The following is a 19,061-nucleotide window of genomic DNA, read 5'->3' as shown; positions in this document are numbered from 1 at the left end:
CACAATGTAAATGGGAGAGCCAGGATTTGAACCCAAGCCCTTGGACTCCAAAATCAGTACCATGTTGTCCCCTAAAATTAGTTATTCTATTGCAACTTGGACTCAAGGCAATCTTTGATGCAGCCAAACCACAAAGTGTGGCATTCATATAGGTTTAATTTTCCCTATTTTGTTCCCAACCCCAAACCCCCATCCCACTTTATTTTATGGGCATGTTGTACACATGGATAAGGGAGGTGGGTCCTCATAGAAGACAAGAATTTACAGACTCTGACTATATTTTCCAAGCCCAAACATGCTGCTTTGCCAAATTAGTTTGGGAAGTGTTATTCTCCATCATTCCCAATATCTACCTATCTAGTAGTTCTGTTCTAGGCTTTCTGTGTGTTTTCATGCCATGACTTATGGGAGTCAGAGCTTTGGGAGAAGAGTTAAGATAGAAAAGGGGGTATGGGGAGAAGAAAGGCAAAAAATGGTGTTCCTTCTTCTACAGCCCTCCATTCTCTGTCCTGCTTTTTCTCCCATCTCACTTCCCTTCTCCTTTACCTTCTGTTCAGCAATCCCTCCTATGGAGTTTGGAATTTCACTCTATTCCCAGATATTTAGCTTGTCATTCTTCATATATCCCATGGCCCAAGTCTATTATGTCTCATCACTTTGGCATGGAAAGAACCTGGAGATTCCCAGAAAACAGCTGGACAATAATCTGAGAGAATGCAGGGGAAGATGACCAGGAAGGTCCTTGAAATCATGTAATAAGACAAAACTGGTGAAGTTTAGCATCCTTATTCTGCTAGGTTAGTGATTATCATAGCTTGGAGAAAAGAAGACTTATCCAGTGCATTATAGTTGCCTACAAATTGTAATAACCATGCTTTAAAAAAGGGATTAGTCTTGTTCTGATTGTCTCACTGGGACAGAATTAGTGATAATGGCTGAAAACTGCAGAGAGGATAATATAAGCTTGATGTAAGCAGAAATTTCTTAATGACCAAAACTATCCAGAAGTAGTAAGAGCTGTCTCCCCCAGGGAGGCAGCAGGATTTGTCACTAGAAGTCTTTAAGCAAAGGCTGGATGCTCTATTAAATTCAACCAACATTTATTAAGCATCTTCCCTGTGCAGGGCACAAGGCTAGGGGCCAATGATACAAGCCAAATGAAAATAGATACCTGGTAGGCATGTAAGGAGAGATTTCTTATTCAGAGAGATGTTGGAGTAGATAACCTTTGAGTTCCCTTCCAACTAGGATATCCTGTGATTATGTTAATAACAGAGTCTCTTCACCCGCCTCCCTCATCCATGTGTACAACATGCCCAACCCAGGTCCCAACTCCTTACCTAAGACCTTCAGCTCCATGTCAGCTTCCTCTTGGTGAAACCCATTCCAAAGAAGACACATGTACCTTCCTGAATCCAAGTATCTCACATCCCATATCTTCAGGGTGACATTCCCACTTGTGATAGCATCTCTCTTCAGCTCTGTTCTCCCTTGGTAATTAAGGGACTGGTCTCCAAACTGATCCTGCCCATCTCGATAGACATGTACCACATGAGTAGAATGGAACCAGACCACCTCCATGTGCTCAGCACTCTGAGGTGGGGACAGGTAACATGGTAACTCTGCCTCTCCCCCAAGAGAGGCCTGGATGGGTTCTGCAGGTCCAATCACTGAGAACTGTCCTGTTAAATTAGGGAAAGAAAAGAACAGCAGAAGATGGAAGAATATACAAGGTTTATGCAAGAGGACAGAACCCTAAATTGAGACAGGAAATGGTAAAATAAGGAAAGTAGAGAGTAAGGGAGGATGGGGAAAATGTTAAGGAAGCAATTAAAGAGTGGACAATGAATCATGACAATGAGAATACCACAGCAGAGAGAAAGGGGGAAAGTTGAGAAAATCTCAAGAAGAGATTAGGAGAGTATAAGGGAGTGGTTTGGGAGAACAAGGGTACCAGGTTGGGATAGAATTTCCATATTATCAACCTTCAGTGTTTAGAACCCCAGTCCTAGCCCCTGAGAACTAGAAAGAAGCAAATACACTTACTGGAGTCCAGTGTTGGCATCTTGAAAATGATGATAAAGGTAATCACACAATTGGAGAGAAGGGAGTTTGAGGGATTGAGAATCTCCATCACATCTGGGATAGGACATGGGAAGGGGGAAGATATTAGTGATTTGATGTAGATTTGGGCATGGGATGATAAATGCCTATGACAGAGAAAGTAGGGGCAGTGCCTGTGACAAGAAAAGGGGAAGCTAATGGTTAATTGTGATCAGTACCTATGACGAGGACACAGAAAGTCTGTGACTGATAAGAACATGGGATATCATTGGCTATGACTAGGAAACAGGGCATCAGCAGCTATTAAAAGGACATAGGATCGGAATGCTTACCACCTTAGGGAGAGGGGAAAGGAGAGAGGGAAGGAGGAATAGAATTTGGAATTCAAAACTTTAAATTAAAATGTTTATTTTTAAAACTTTATTTATGTATTTATTTAGAATTTCTCCCCACCTTACACATAAAAACAAATTGTAACATCGATTTTTAAAACTTTGTGTTCCAAATTCTCTTCCTCTCTCCCTACCCCACTCTTAAGAACTCAAGCAATTCAATACAAGTTATACATGTGCAGTTGTGAAAAACATAGCAGACAAAATAAAACACTTTAGAATAGAGAAGTAACAACAACAACAAATACATATACATATATATATATACTTCCATCTGTATTCAGGTACCATCAGTTCTTTCTCTGTAGATGGACTGCATTTTTCATAAATCCTGCAGAGTTGTCTTGGATCACTGCAATGCTGAAAATAGCTACATCATTCACAGCAGATCATCTTACAACATTGCTGTTATTTTGTATATAGTATATTTCACTTTGAATCAGCTCATGCAAGTCTTTCCAGGTTTTTCTGAGCATCCCGCTCATCTTTTTTTCATAGTAAACCACATTTATATAGTACCTTAAAGGGAGATTTCCTTATAAAACACCCATGATGTTGATTATTGCAACAAAAATAATAGCTAACGGCGGAGCCAAGATGGCGGAGAGGAAGCAGCAAGCTGCCTGAGCTCTCCTTCTGTTCCCTCAAAACGAACATTAAATCAAGCCTCTGGACGGATTCTGAAACTACAGAACCTGCAAAGAGACAGAGAGACACAGTCCTCCAACCAGAGATAATTTAGAAGACTTCAGGAAAAGGTCAGTCTGACTCGGGCAAAAGGGAGGCCCAGCGCAGGGCAGCAACCCAGCGCCGAGGGGGTCGGGGCAAGTCAGCAGGAGCTGCGGGCCACAGCCGAACAACTGAGGCTCCCGGAACCTGGTTCAAAAATCTGGTGGCCAAGAAGGACAGTGGAAAAACTTACCTGCACTGGCTGAGAGGGCCACGAACGGCGGGATCAGACGCCGGGGTCTGGTGCCTGGCTGGCAGAGCACAATCAGACAGGAAGTGCAGGGCGGGGCATCTCCACACACCATAAAGGCCTCAGAGTAAAAGCCTGGTCACACAGCACCTATACACCTGCACAAGAAGCCCAAAACAGGGACCCTGGTGCCCCCAGAGCAGACCTCAACTTAAAGAATAAATAAATAAGCTGCAATAATGAGTAAGAAGCAAAAAAGAGCCCTCTCCACTGAGAGCTTCTGTATCAATAGGGAAGAAGCCAACACAAACTTAGATGAGGACAATAGCCTCAAATTGTCTACATCTGAAGCCTCACAAGGGAAGGTGAATTGGTCGCAAGAACAAAAAGCCTTCCTGGAAGAGCTCAAAAAGGATTTTAAAAATCAATTGCAAGAGGTAGAAGAAAAAATGGGGAGAGAAATGAAAGCAAAACAAAAAAACTATGAAAAAAGAATCAGCAGCTTGGAAAAGGAAGCTGAAGAAAACAAAGCCTTAAAAAATTCATTTGGCCAAATGGAAAAAAAGCTGCATAATCTCACTGGAGAAAACAATACCTTAAAAAATTCACTTAGCCAAATGGAAAAAAAGGTGCATAATCTCACTGAAGAAAACAGTACCTTAAAAAATTCACTTAGCCAAATGGAAAAAAAGGTGCATAATCTCACTGAAGAAAACAATGCCTTAAAAATTAAAGTGGGACAGTTGGAAGATAAGGAATCCACGAGACACCAAGAATCAGTCAAGCAGAATAAAAAAAATGAAAAAATAGAAGAAAATGTGAAATACCTCATTGGAAAGACAACTGATCTGGAAAACAGATCGAGGAGAGACAATTTGAGAATCATTGGACTGCCTGAAAGCCATGACCAGAAAAAGAATCTAGATACCATATTCTAGGAAATTATTAAGGAGAACTGCCCTGATATCATAGAATCAGAGGATAAAATCATCATTGAAAGAATCCATCGATCACCTCCTGAAAGAGACCCCAAAAGGAAAACTCCAAGGAATATTGTAGCCAAATTCCAGAATTATCAGGTGAAGGAGAAAATACTCCAAGCAGCCAGAAAGAAGCAATTTAAATATCATGGAGCCACAGTCAGGATTGCTCAGGACCTGGCAGCTTCAACATTAAAGGACCGCAAGGCTTGGAATATGATATTCCGGAAGGCAAAGGAGTTTGGATTGCAGCCGAGAATCTATTACCCAGCAAAAATGTGCATTTTCTTTCAGGGGAAAAGATGGACATTTAATGACATTGGGGACTTTCAATCTTTCCTGGTGAAAAGACCAGAACTGAATAGAAAATTTGATCTCAACATACAAGACTCAAGAGAAGTTTAAAAAGGTAAACAGAAGGGAAAAAAAAAAGTTACCCTATTAGGTTAAACTGTTTATATCCCTACACAGGAAGATAATACTCATAACTCTTAAGAACTGTAAATGTATTTGGGCAGAGAGAAGGACTTTATATAGAGGGTATAAATATAAATTGTCTTTGATGTGATGATACAAAAGAATTAAGGGGATAAAAAGGGAGTCTATGGGGAGGAGAGGAAAGGGGAGGTGGAATGGGATGAATTATATCATATGAAGAGGTGGAAAAAAACCTATTATAATAGAGGGAAAGAAAGGAGGGGGGAACATGGTTTCAACCCTATTCTCATTAGATTTGACTCAAAGAGGGAATAACATATACGTTCATTGGGATAAAGAAACTTAACTCATTCTTTAGGGAAACAAAAGGGGAAGGGAAAGGGGGGGACTGATAGAAGGGAGGACAAAAGCAAGGGAGAAAAGGGTAAAGAAAAGAGAGGGGGGTGATAAAAAGGGAGGGCAGATTGGGGGAGGCAGGGGTAAGAAGTAAAACGTCGGTGAGGAGGAATAGGGTGAAAGAAGGGGGGAAAAGCACAAAGGGGGTAAATAGAATGGAGGGGAATAGACAGTCAGTAATAATAACTGTGAATGTGAATGGGATGAACTCTGCTATAAAACAGAAGCGAATTGCAGAGTGGATTAAAAACCAGAACCCTACAATATGCTGTTTACAAGAAACACATTTGAAGCAGAGAGATACACACAGAGTAAAGGTAAAAGGCTGGAGCAGAATATATTATGCCTCAGCCAAAGTAAAAAAGGCAGGGGTAGCAATCCTTATCTCAGACAAAGTGCAGGCAAAAATAGATCTCATTAAAAGAGATAAGGAAGGAAATTACATCTTACTTAAAGGTACTATAGATAATGAAGTAATATCAATATTGAATATGTATGCGCCAAGTGGTATAGCATCCAAGTTCTTAGAGGAGAAGTTAAATGAGTTACAAGAGGAATTAGATAGTAATACTATACTAGTGGGGGATCTGAATCTCCCCCTCTCAGAATTAGATAAATCTAGCCAAAAAATAAATAAGAAAGAAGTGAAAGAGGTGAATAGATTACTAGAAAAGTTAGACATGATAGATGTCTGGAGAAAATTGAATGGGGACAGAAAGGAATATACCTTTTTCTCAGCAGTACATGGCACATTTTCAAAAATTGACCATGTATTAGGGCACAAAAACATCATAGTCAAATGTAGAAAGGCAGAAATAGTAAATGCATCCTTCTCAGATCATGATGTAATAAAAATTACATGTAAGAAAGAGCCAGGGAAAAGTAGAATGAAAATCAATTGGAAACTAAATAATTTCATTCTAAAGAATGAATGGGCCAAACAAGAAATCATAGAAACAATCAATAACTTTATCCAAGAGAATGACAATAATGAGACAACATACCAAAATCTATGGGATGCAGCCAAAGCAGTGCTTAGGGGAAAATTTATAGCTCTAAATGCTTACATGAATAAGAAAGAGAAAGAGGAGATTAATGAATTGGGCATGCAATTTAAAAAGCTAGAAAAAGAACAAATTAGAAATCCCCAATTAGACACTAAATTAGAGATCCTGAAAATTAAAGGAGAAATCAATAAGATTGAAAGCAAAAAAACTATAGAATTAATCAATAAAACTAAGAGCTGGTTTTATGAAAAAACCAATAAAATAGATAAAATATTGGTTAATTTGATTAAAAAAAAGAAAGAAGAAAACCAAATTACCAGTATCAAAAATGAAAAGGGTGATGTTACCACCAATGAAGTGGAAATTAAAGCAATAATTAGGAAATATTTTGCCCAACTGTATGCCAATAAATTTGACAATCTAAATGAAATGGATGAATATTTACAAAAATACAAACTGCCCAGGTTAACTGAAGAGGAAATAAAATCCTTAAATAAACCCATATTAGAAAAAGAAATTGAACAAGCTATTAATGAACTCCCTAAGAAAAAATCCCCAGGGCCAGATGGGTTTACAGGTGAATTTTACCAAACATTTAAAGAACAATTAATTCCAATATTATACAAATTATTTGGAAAAATAGGTGAAGAAGGAGTTCTACCAAATTCGTTTTATGACACAAATATGGTGGTGATACCAAAACCAGGCAAAGCAAAAACAGAGAAAGAAAATTATAGACCAATTTCCCTAATGAATATTGATGCTAAAATCCTAAATAAGATATTAGCAAGGAGATTACAGCAAGTGATCACCAGGATAATACACTATGACCAGGTGGGATTTATACCAGGAATGCAGGGCTGGTTCAACATTAGGAAAACTATTAACATAATCAACCACATCAATAAGAAAACCAACCAAAATCATATGATTATCTCAATAGATGCAGAGAAAGCTTTTGACAAAGTACAGCACCCATTCCTAATAAAAACACTAGAGAGTTTAGGAATAGGGGGAGCTTTCCTTAGAATAATAAACAGTATCTACCTAAAGCCATCAGCAAGTATCATATGCAATGGAGATAAATTAGAGGCCTTCCCAATAAGATCACCCCTATTATTTAATATTGTTCTAGAAATGTTAGCTTTAGCAATCAGAGAAGAGAAGGGAATTAAAGGAATTAGAATAGGCAAGGAGGAAACAAAACTATCACTCTTTGCAGATGATATGATGGTATACTTAAAGAATCCTAGAGAATCAACTCAAAAATTACTTGAAACAATTAACAACTTTAGCAAAGTAGCAGGATATAAAATAAATCCACATAAATCATCAGCATTTCTATACATGACCAACAAAGTCCCGCAGCAAGAGATAGAAAGAGAAATTCCATTTAAAGTAATGGTAGATAATATAAAATACTTGGGAGTCTACTTGCCAAGACAAACCCAGGAACGCTATGAACACAACTACCAAACACTCTTCACACAAATCAAATCAGATCTAAATAATTGGAAAGATATCAATTGCTCATGGGTAGGCAGAGCTAATATAGTAAAAATGACAATACTGCCTAAATTAATTTACTTATTCAGTGCCATACCAATCAGACTACCTAAAAATTATTTTATACAGCTAGAAAAAATAATAACAAAATTCATCTGGAAAAACAAAAAATCAAGAATATCCAGGGAAATAATGAAAAAAAATTCACAGGAAGGTGGGTTAGCAGTACCAAACCTGGAGCTTTACTATAAAGCGGCAGTCATCAAAACTATCTGGTACTGGCTAAAAAATAGAGTGGTAGATCAATGGAATAGGCTAGGCTCAGGAAATGCAGTAGTAAATGACACTAGTAATGTAGTGTTTGATAAACCCAAAGATTCCAGCTTCTGGGATAGGAACTCAGTATTTGACAAAAACTGCTGGGAAAACTGGAAGATAGTATGGCAGAAATTAGGCATAGACCAACATCTTACACCTTATACTAAAATAAGGTCAAAATGGATACATGATTTAGACATAAGAGGTGATACCATAGGTAAATTAGGAGAGAAAGGAATAGTGTACCTATCATATCTTTGAAAAGGAGAACAGTTTTTGACCAAACATGAGATAGAGTATATTATAAAATGCAAAGTGGATGATTTTGATTATATTAAATTAAAAAATTTTTGTACAAACAGAAGCAATGCATCCAAAATTGGAAGGGAGGCAGAAAGCTGGGAAACAATTTTTGAGGCCAGTGCTTCTGATAAAGGCCTCATCTCTAAAATATATAGGGAATTAAATCAAATTTAAAAGAATCCAAGTCATTCCCCAATTGAGAAATGGTCAAAGGATATGAACAGGCAGTTTTCTGATGAAGAAACCAAAGCTATCTATTCCCATATGAAAAAATGCTCTAAATCTCTAATGATTAGAGAGATGCAAATTAAAACAACTCTGAGGTACCACCTGACACCTATCAGATTGGCTAAAATCACAAAAAAGGAAGATAATAAATGTTGGAGAGGCTGTGGGAAAATTGGAACACTAATGCATTGTTGGTGGAGCTGTGAGCTGATCCAACCATTCTGGAGAGCAATTTGGAATTATGTCCAAAGGGCGATAAAGCTGTGCATACCCTTTGACCCAGCAATCCCACTTTTAGGTCTTTTGCCCAAAGAAATCATGGAAGGGGGAAAGGGACCCACATGTACAAAAATATTTATAGCTGCTCTTTACGTGGTAGCAAGGAATTGGAAGTTGAGGGGGTGCCCATCAATTGGGGAATGGCTGGACAAGTTGTGGTATATGAATACAATGGAATACTATTGTGCTGTAAGAAATGATGAGCAGGAAGACTTCAGAGAAACCTGGAGGGTCTTGCATGAGCTGATGATGAGTGAGATGAGCAGAACCAGAAGAACATTGTACACAGTATCATCAACATTGAGTGTTGACCTACTGTGATGGACTATATTCTTCTCACCAATGCAATGGTACAAAAGAGTTCCAGGGAACTCATGATAGAAGAGGATCTCTAAATCCAAGAAAAAAAAGAAAGAAAGAACTGTGGAGTATAGATGCTGATTGAACCATATTATTTCTTTTGTTTTGGGTGCTGTTGTTTTTTTTTTCTATTTTGAGGTTTTGCATCACTGCTCTGATTCTTTTTCTTGTAACAGGATTAATGCAGAAATAGGATTAATGTTATTATGTGTATATATATGTGTGTGTGTATATATATATCTATATGTATATGTATAGAGATATATAGATATAACCTATATCAGATTACCTGCTGTCTAGGGGAGGGGGGAGGGAGGGGTGGGAGGGAGAAAAATCTGAAATTGTAAAGCATGTATAAACAAAAGTTGAGAACTATCTTTACATGTAACGGAAAAAATAAAATATCTCATAAAAAAATAATAGCTAACATTTATATAGTACCTTATACCTGACAAAGAATTTTCTCTACAATAGCCCAGCGAAGTAAGTACCATCGTCGTCGTCATCATTGTCGTCATCATCTTACATTGTTCTTGCCTCTGCTTCAAATTTTTCCCACTTACTATTGCAGTGTTTCCTTCCATCCTATTTGTTCCCAATGATATTTACTATTTTCTATCTTCTTTTACCTTTCCCTCCTTAAAAGTGTTTTGCTTCTGACTTCTCCCCCAATCTGCCCTCCCTTCCTTCAGCCATCCTCCCTTATCCCCTTACCCTCTCACTTTCCCACAGGGCAAGAAATATTTCTATACCCACTTGAGTATGTATGTTATTTCCTCTTTGAGCCAACTTTGATGAGGGTAAGGCTCACTCACTCCCCTGATCCTTTCCCCATCTTCCCCTCCACTTCATAAGCTTTTTCTTGCTTCTTTTATGTGAGATACTTTACCACATTCCACCTCTCCCTTTCCCTTTCTTCCAGTGCAATCCTCTCACCCCTTAATTTTATTTTTAAGATGTCATCATGGGGCAGCTAGGTGACACAGTGGACAAAGTACCCACTCTGGACCCAGGGGGACCCTAACTCAAATCTGACCTCAGTGTGTCAAGATAATGGAATGTGGTAGATAAGGGGATTTAGCAGATACTCAAAGGCCCACCTGGAGATTAATCTAAACTGATTGAATTAAGTAAGAGTGACTGACTGCTAACTAGCTTACTTCCAGTCAACTAGATTGTAAGCACATCTGGCTGGCCCTTAAGAGGGTATTGTTCTAAGAAGCTAAAAACTTTGAACTTAACTCTAGACCACCTTCAGGTCCAGTGAACCAATGAATTTGAATGATGATAGCCAATCAGCTTGAAGAACCTCCCATCTCTGGAGAAGAACATGAAGTAGGAAGTGGACACTGGCAGAGGGTTGAGGCCCTCTTCTGGTGCAAGACATCAGCTTGGTGGCAGAGGAATTCAGAAGTGGGAGATTTAGGAAGGCTAGGATTTCTATGAAAAAGAGAACTTTCAGGCATTCATGATGAAAAGACCTGAACTGAATAGAATATTTGACTTTCAAATACAAGATTCTAGAGAAGCATAAAAAAGTAAATGGAAAAAAGAAATCAAGAGGGATTTTAAAAGGTTAAACTATTTACATTCCTACATGGGAAGATAAGTCTAACTAATAAGAAATTTCTCAGTATTAGGACAGATGATAGGAATAAATTTAGACAGAGGGCACAGGTGGGAATTGAATATGGAGGGATGTTATCTGTAAAGCATTTGTTTTTTGTTTATAACTTTTTTGTGGGGCAGTCAGGGTTAGGTGGCATGTCCAGGGTAGAGCCATGGGTGAGTGTCTTATGTCTGAGACTGGATTTGGGCTTGGGTCCTCCTGGGTCCAGGGTAGATGCTTTGTCCACTGTGTCACCTAGCTGCCCCATGATGACTTCTTTAGGGTAAAATTGAGGGGTGAGAGGTTTGAACTGGGGTAGGGGCAGGGGAGAGGTAGAATGGGGTGAAATCTTATATGAAAGAAGCAGGAAAGGGCTTATGGAGTAGGGGGAGAAATTGGAGAGGAGTGGGGCAGTGAATGAGCCTTCAACTCATCAGAATTGGCTCAGAGACCTTAATATCATCAGAGTTGGCTCAAGGAGGGAATAACATACACACTCAATTGGGTGGAGTAATCTATCTAACCCTGCAGGAAAGTAGGAGAGAAAGGGATAAACAGGGAGGCATGAAAGAAGGGAGGGCAGATTGGGGGAGGGGCAGTCAGAAGAAAAACATCTTTGAGGAGGGAGAGGGTGAAAGAAGATAGAAATTAGAGTAAATGTCTTGGGGAGGGAATAAGATGGAGGGAAACAATTGACAATAGTAACCGTGAAAAAATTTTTGAAACAGGCAAGAGTAATGTAAGATGATGATGATGGTTGGTGATGATGGGATGAAAATGAGAACTGCTCGATGAGGATTGATTGATGATGATGATAAAACATATGGTACTTACTCTGCTGGGCTATTGTGAAGAAAATTCTTTTTCAGGTATAAGTTACTATATAAATGTTATCTATTACTGTTGTTGCAATAATCAACCTCCTCAGTTAATTGTAAGAAAATCTCTCTTTAAAATATGATATAAATGTAGTTCACTATAAAAAAATGATGAGCAGGATGCTTTCCAAAAACCTGGAAAGACCTACATGAGTTGATGCAAAGTGAAATGTACTGTATACAAAATAACAGCAATACTATAAGATGATCTGGTATGAATGACTTGGTTATTTTCAGCAATGTAATGATCCAAGACAACTTTGATGGTCTTATGAAAAATTTAGTCCATCTACAGAGAGAGAACTGATGGTATTTGAATACAGATTGAAGCACAATTTTTTTGTTAGTTCCTTTATCTAAAGTTTTGTTTTTGTCTGTTTTCTTTCAGAACCTGGTTAATTTGGAAATGTTTTGCATGACTGCTCATGTATAGCTTATATTGAATTGTTTTAATTCTTGGAGGGGGGAGAGAGGAAGAGACTTTGAAACAAAATTTTAAAAAATTGATGTCAAAATTCGTTTTTACATGTAATTTGGAAAAATAAAATTCTAAATAGTAAAAACAAAAAAAACAAAAAAGAGAAAATCTGAGTTTCAAATATAAAACTAAAGAGAAGCAAGCAAAAAAGATAATGTGAAATAAAAATCATAAGACTTAAAAAAATGAAAAGACATAGGGAGTCATCAGTGTGATAAATGTCAGTGCCCTCTGTCAATCCTATTCCAGGCTGCCTCTCTTTTTACTTTAAAGACTGCCCACAGAATCCTTTGTCAGTCTTGTACCCAGAACCAAACCTATGGCCTTCTTCTCCCCAGAGCCTTCTCTAGTGCTCCAGAGGACTTTCTCATATCATATCAACCTCACTTTTCCAAACCTTGTCTCTTGTCCAGACTCCCCCAGATCTTAACTTCTGTGTTTGCCTGTTTCAGGACTGAACTACTCTACCTAGTATAAGATTGAACTTAAGGAAAGATCTTAAGTAGAATCATCTCCTGGCCTCACCAGGCCTCTCTCCAGCCACAGATACTCTTTCTGGACTCATACTTCAGTGGTTAGCATTGTCCTTCCTTCTCACTCTCTCTCTCCAGTCTAGCTATTCTGAAACCCTGTCTTGTCAGTATATAAACTCTATTATATGTCCCTGACTGATAGGTCCCTTATTCCTATTGTCTTCACCACAAACTCCTGAATGTCTCACACCCACACTACTAGTTCTTTCCAGTGTGCTTTCTCTAAGTCCAGTTCCATAGTTAGCAAACTTGCTTTCATTTAAACTTTTTCCTTTCCTTCACTACATCTTCTTGCTCTAACTAAAACCTGAACCCCTTCTGAAGACAGTATTTCTCTAGCCATTATCTTTATTACTGGTTGTAAGGTCACTCACACTGTGCCTCCCCCACCTCCATGCATTGATGGACATGTTGGAAAGGTCAGGGAAGTCAACATATATCATTTCTAGTATATGTATTCAATTCCACCAGGAATGATATAGACTTTACAGCATCCTTGCTCCTGTTTTGGTATCACCTACCTATTGACTGGTATTTTAGAGCCTCTGATGAAAGAGGTATTACAGCTTCTCACAATCAGCACATCTTTCATTTGAGAGAAAAGCTAAAAAACACTTCACAAAATTAGACATGATTGAGGCTCAGAATATCTGCAATGGAAAGAAAAGACTATGTGTTATGAGAGTACATTGAGAAGTCTTTCAACAATGAGATAGAGTTCTGTTGAGAAACCTTGCCATTCTAGGGACTCACCCAAGTTAGCTGACTGAGGGAAGGCTAACCCATACCAAGTTGTTGAGAGATTGGGTAACTTGTCTTTTTTTTTTTTTTTTTTTTTAGTGAGGCAATTGGGGTTAAGTGACTTGCCCAGGGTCACACAGCTAGTTGAGTATTAAGTATCTGAGGCTGGACTTGAACTCAGGTCCTCCTGACTCCAGGGCTGGCGCTCTCTCTATCCACTGCGCCATCTAGCTGCCCCGTAACTTGTCTTTTTACAGAATAGCCTCAAAAGATATGAGAACCTATCAAGGTGATTTATGACAACTATCTGTTACCCCAGGAGAGATAACTGAATTGTCCAAAGAACAGATGGAAACAATTCATTTCAGTGAACACTGAGTAAAAGGGATCATTCACCAGTAGTACAAAGACTGGTCCAGATGTGGAAAATGAAAGTGTTGTTTCTAATGAAGAAAACTATATATACTATTATAAGGCAAGAGGATTGACGCCCAAAGGCAATTCCTTTCTAGACAAGAACTGCTAATACAGAGTCTCCTAGGCTACAGATATACCCATAGAACACAAACACACTGACAGCTAACTTGACCCTGCTGTTAGCTCAAGTGTAGACTAATGAGTCTATAATGATCTTGATGGTCAGCCCATCATCTGCTAGCTCAGGTATAGAGGCAAAGAGATCAGTCACTAAGAAGAGAACTAGACCCACCAGACAAGTTAGGAGACTAACTTAAAGGTGAACCTAAAGAAATGGTTACACACTTATTCAGGTGAGAGTACTAGAGATTACTCATGGGAAATGGTCCTTGCATATAATTGTGTATGTTCATTACTTCACATGTTGATTACTGCATGTTTGAGTATGCTTGTTTGTTGTTTAGCTGTTCTGTTCATGTGACTTCTGGGTTATGTTTCTATTAGAGCAATTCTCATTAGTTGTTGATTTATATGTTATATGTTACATGTTTTTATATATTAGCATATAGGATTATATAGTACACATATAGTATTAGCATATAAATCAACAATATATAATATATTTTAAAGTTATATATTGTTGACGTATATGAATATAAGATGTAATGATTGGAATGATGCCACCTACTGGAGACTTACTATAAGAAAGCTCCACCATGAGGAGAATGCCTCAGAGGGCAAGGCCATGTGGCTTTTCCTTGGCGTCAGGAAGTGACGTTTGCTCATGGGTGCTGTCTATCAAGGCTACCAGCCAATCAACTTGAGGAGCCTCCTATTTTCTGGGAGGAGACAGGAAGGAGGAAAGAGGGCCTGCGTGGAGAGCTCTGTCTCTTTTGGGTTCCTGACTTGATGGTGGTGGTGGCAGCAGAGGACTTCACAGGAAATTTGAGGAAAGATAGGAGTGCCAGGGTGTTGGAATTCTGTCCTCAGTCTTTCTCTTTCTATTTTTCAATAAACCCTTAAAAACCTAAACTCGTTTTATCAGTGATTTTAGTCAGTTTCCCCCAAAACTGGGGGAACAGATTAGAATCCACATTTAGAATCTTAAATTACACAAAGATTAGCATATAAATCAACAACAATATATAACATTTAAATATTTTACATATATATCATATATGTATAAATAAACAACAATATATAACATAAATATATTATATATGTTAGGAAGACTAAACACTCCTATGTATAACATATTTATATGTTATATATTGTTATTTATTTATATGCTAATATTTTAATCATTATTTTTAGCAGAAATGACAATAACTAGCATTCGCATAGCACTTTAAGGTTTAGACATAATTTTACATGTATTATCTCATTTGACTCTTGTAAAAAGTGGTGAGACAGGCTTATTATTATGGCCATTTTATAGCTAAAGAAATTGAGACTGAAAGAGGTTTTGTGACTTGCCCAGAGTCACATGGCTAGGAAGTGTCTGAGTCAGGATTCAAACTCAAGTCCTCTTGATTCCAAATCCAGTGTTTTCTCCATTATTTAAAAAATAGAGATATATCGATAGCATTATTCTTACAAGAATCAAGGTTTAATTTCTTAGGTATTTTTTGCTTCATTGTTTGCAATTATTTGATGTATATTGTTAAACATATCCATGTTCTGTTAAGCCGCATATACATTATGTTCCAGTTATAACTCATCTATGTTGTCCCTGGATATTTTACTTAGTACCATTCTATTTCATGTACAGTTAATTCCTATTTATTTTCTTGTGGGTATTCAATGATACAAGAAGTATAGAAATTATTCCTAGTGATTAAATCCCTGGAGTTGTCTTTTTCCTGTAGTTACAGATTTCAAACATACACAGCCTGATTTATGAAAGAACAGCATAAAATTTCATCCTAAGGATTGGTAGCTAGCCCCTTCTGCATCACTACTACCTCATTCATGAGTTTGGCAATTCCCTGGAGGACAGTCCTGTGATGCAACCTATGTAAAGAGATGTGACTCTTGATTGATGGAAAGATTGCTTAGAGAAAGGAGCAGAAAAGGGTGTGAACCAAGATTAGAAGAAAGAATAGTGGCTGGAGACCCTTTGAATTCTCTGTGGGTAATTGATTAGTGGAAAGCTATGACACATACACAGATAAAACAAAGTGAAACAAGGACAGGGAAGACATGTGAGGGTTAGAGAATAAAAAGGGAAAAGGCACTGAGGTGGGAGAGCAGAGGATACATGGTACAGGGACAGAGAAGAGGCCAGTTTGGCCAGACTGTAAAATGTGTAGAGAATAAGAGGCTGTCAGGCCAATTCAATAAAGGAGTTGACGTGTTTGTTCCTAGTCAATAGATCACTCAGAGGTGACCTTCTAGCTCACTGGAGGTCACTAGTTTGGTGGACCTGGGAAATACACTATGAGCAGCAGAAAAATCACCTCTACACCATCACTGAAAAGGAACCATCTAGTATTTCTTGGATATTTCTGAGGAGAGAATCTCCTACCTCCAGGGGCAGCCCATATCACCTTTGGATATCTCTGATTGTGAGGAAATGGTTTCCTTTTCTTGGCTGAGCTGAAATCTGCTTCTTCCACTTTTCTCTTTGCTCCTAGTTCTGACCCTTGGGGCCAAGCATATCTTTTCATTTATTTCCTACATGAGAGTTCTTCAAATATTTGAGGATAATTAATACCCCCACCCTTACCCCAACCCAAATTTCCTTTTCTCCAGGCAAAATTTAATTCAACTACTTGGCTCTTAAAACTCAAGGAGGTGGGACGCAGATTATTCTCTCTCCCATCTTTCCTAGGTAGGCCTTCTGATCTTTCTGAGCAATGTGCTATCTCTTTACTAATATTTAATATGCTTTAATAAATGCTTAATGCTCAATCCAAAAATTTAATTCAACCCAATAAATATTTTTCATATTCATTCACATTTAACAAGTATTTATTTGGTGCTTATTATTTGGCTGTCACTGTGTAAACACAGTGGGATTACAAATACAAAGAGAAAGAAAAACAATTCTTGCTTTCAGGGAGCTTCCATTCTGTTTGTTACTACTTATTCCATGGAAGGTCTCACATGGAAATATTTGCAAAGTACTATGCTGGTTTGGGGTTAGGAAGACTGAACACTCCTAGTCCTGAGCTTCTGTGCTTTTCATTAACCCAGACTGAGTGATTTTCAGCTCACCAATGGCCTTCCTGAAATTGAGTACCCAGAACTAAAGATGTTACTGTAGACATTGTTTGAGTCAGACAGATTACAATGACCCAATCCCTTCCTATCCTCTGAGCACAATGCTTCTCAAGGCAGCCAGATTCTATTCCAATCACTATCCTGTGCCCTCTATTCCATGCAATCCTTTCTAGCTACTTTATCCCCCCAATTTTATAATGTTTGGGACACTTCCTCTAGTTTACCCTATTCTTGTCCCTCATCTGCTCTCCCCTATTGCATTCATTCCTCCTCATTCAACTCAGGCTGATTGTGGCAGCCTGTGATGATCTGCTCCATTTCTACTCCCTTAACGTGTTCATCCAGCACATGAGAACCAGGATGGCTAGAAGAGCTGCGCAGGCTCAGAAACTAGGCAAACAATGAATTCTGTCTGATCTCTGACATTATTCCAGACCTTTTCCCTTCCCCAGGGTCCAGGCATCCAGAAAGAGAAGGAGGCAGTGTGATCTGAAGGTAGTTGGGGAATGGGGGTGGAGAAAGAATCAGGGTAAGGATAAAAACCAAACTTACCTCCTAACCCGTGCTGACCTGAGCTGAATACTTGTGGCTGCTGATCTGTGTGCAGATTCTTTTGCTGAGCGTCTTCACTCTGCAGGAGGATTTCTCCTGGATGCCATCTAGGATGGGAGTTAGTCATGGTATGGAAAGCAAATCTCTTCTCCACTGTGTCACTTCTGTCTCCTCTAACCATTCCCCATTATCTCCTCTTTCCCCTAGGCAAGGCATGAGCTTACATGTCTGTTCTCAAAAAGGGAGATTCCCCTAGAATAGGTCCCTATCCAGATCTCATTCCACCTTGTGAAACCTGTTCCACACCTCATGTGGTGTCAGCATGATGTAACCCAGACCATCCCTACCCCCACCCCAACACACAAACTCCTTCCAGGCCTTATATCCTGTCACTGCCCCTCTCCATTGTCATATCTGTGTTTAGGAGATGTGCCATAAGCTATGAGTTCTTTTCTTTATATCCCTAGACCTTAGCAGTGTACCTGGAACATATTAGATGCTTAATAAATTTATTAAATAAACTTAAATTAAATGGATTAATAAATATTAGGTGCTTAATAAATTCTGGACTGAACTAGACTTAAGCTCCAAATATAACTCTCTCTCCACTATAACATGGTGTCTTCCAAACTTAGAGTGGATTTCACAAAAGAATAAAATAGACCATTCATTCCTGTGTCAAGTGAGGATTCTCCTTTACTTTGGTCTGGAACTATGATTTCAACTGTTTAGGGAATGACTAGTGTGGAAACTTCATCAGCTAATTCAATTACCTTAGAAAGTAGCTTGGGGCAGTGAGAGGTTAAATGACTTGTCCACAGTCACATAGCTGGTGTGTGTCAGAGGCAGGACTTCCTGAGCCCAAGGCTGGCCTCCTGGCCACTACATCATGCTGCCTCTTAGGTCTTTTATTATTGCATATTCATGTGTTACTCTTAGAGACAAGACTCTTACACCAGTCTATTAACTCTCTTAGTTTCAGGTTTAATATTGAGACAAAATGAGGCACTTGCAAGTTACTGAATATTTACCGCTACACATCTAAAGACATTTGCCCTAACATAGCAAGGATCTGCAATAAGGACACAGTGGCTCTTGGTTCTTCTGCATGCAGTCCCCTTGTCTCTTCCAGAAATGCATCTGATCAGTCAGTGGTCAGGATATGGTGACTCATGTAGTCCAGGCACCCACAAAGTCTGAGAGGTGCTGATTACACATGGCTGGGGCCTTTTGTGCCTCAGGACCAGGGAACTGTATCAGGAAAGCTGGAGCTAATCAGAATTTGTGGAGGGCACGAAGCTAGATCTGGAAGTTGGGGAAGCTGCATCAGGAAACTGCTAGCCCTATCACACTTACAAAGGAAAGACTGGGACCTAAAATCAAACATGAATGGGCTGGAGCATGAGCAAGCAGACACAACAAATGAAGGACACAAACA

The 19,061-nt window shown here is 38.7% G+C and overlaps 1 protein-coding gene across 1 annotated transcript in view; it reads right to left on the bottom strand.

The window, feature by feature from the left end:
- Nucleotides 1-922: 922 nt before the first annotated feature.
- The window catches only part of LOC122745695 (myelin-oligodendrocyte glycoprotein-like), a 75,160-nt gene continuing 57,021 nt past the window's right edge, over nucleotides 923-19,061 (bottom strand). The window contains exons 2-4 of the mRNA XM_043991118.1: nucleotides 2,047-2,139; nucleotides 1,341-1,682; nucleotides 923-942 (exon numbers count right to left, since the gene is read on the bottom strand). Of these exons, the coding sequence (XP_043847053.1) occupies nucleotides 923-942; nucleotides 1,341-1,682; nucleotides 2,047-2,139 (455 nt within the window). The remainder of the gene's footprint in view (nucleotides 943-1,340; nucleotides 1,683-2,046; nucleotides 2,140-19,061) is intronic.

The sequence above is a fragment of the Dromiciops gliroides genome, chromosome 1 (assembly GCF_019393635.1).
Source record: "Dromiciops gliroides isolate mDroGli1 chromosome 1, mDroGli1.pri, whole genome shotgun sequence".
NCBI classification, from domain to species: domain Eukaryota; kingdom Metazoa; phylum Chordata; class Mammalia; order Microbiotheria; family Microbiotheriidae; genus Dromiciops; species Dromiciops gliroides.
The sequence above is the reverse complement of the archived record's forward strand: the minus strand, read 5'-3'. Positions and strand labels throughout refer to the sequence as shown.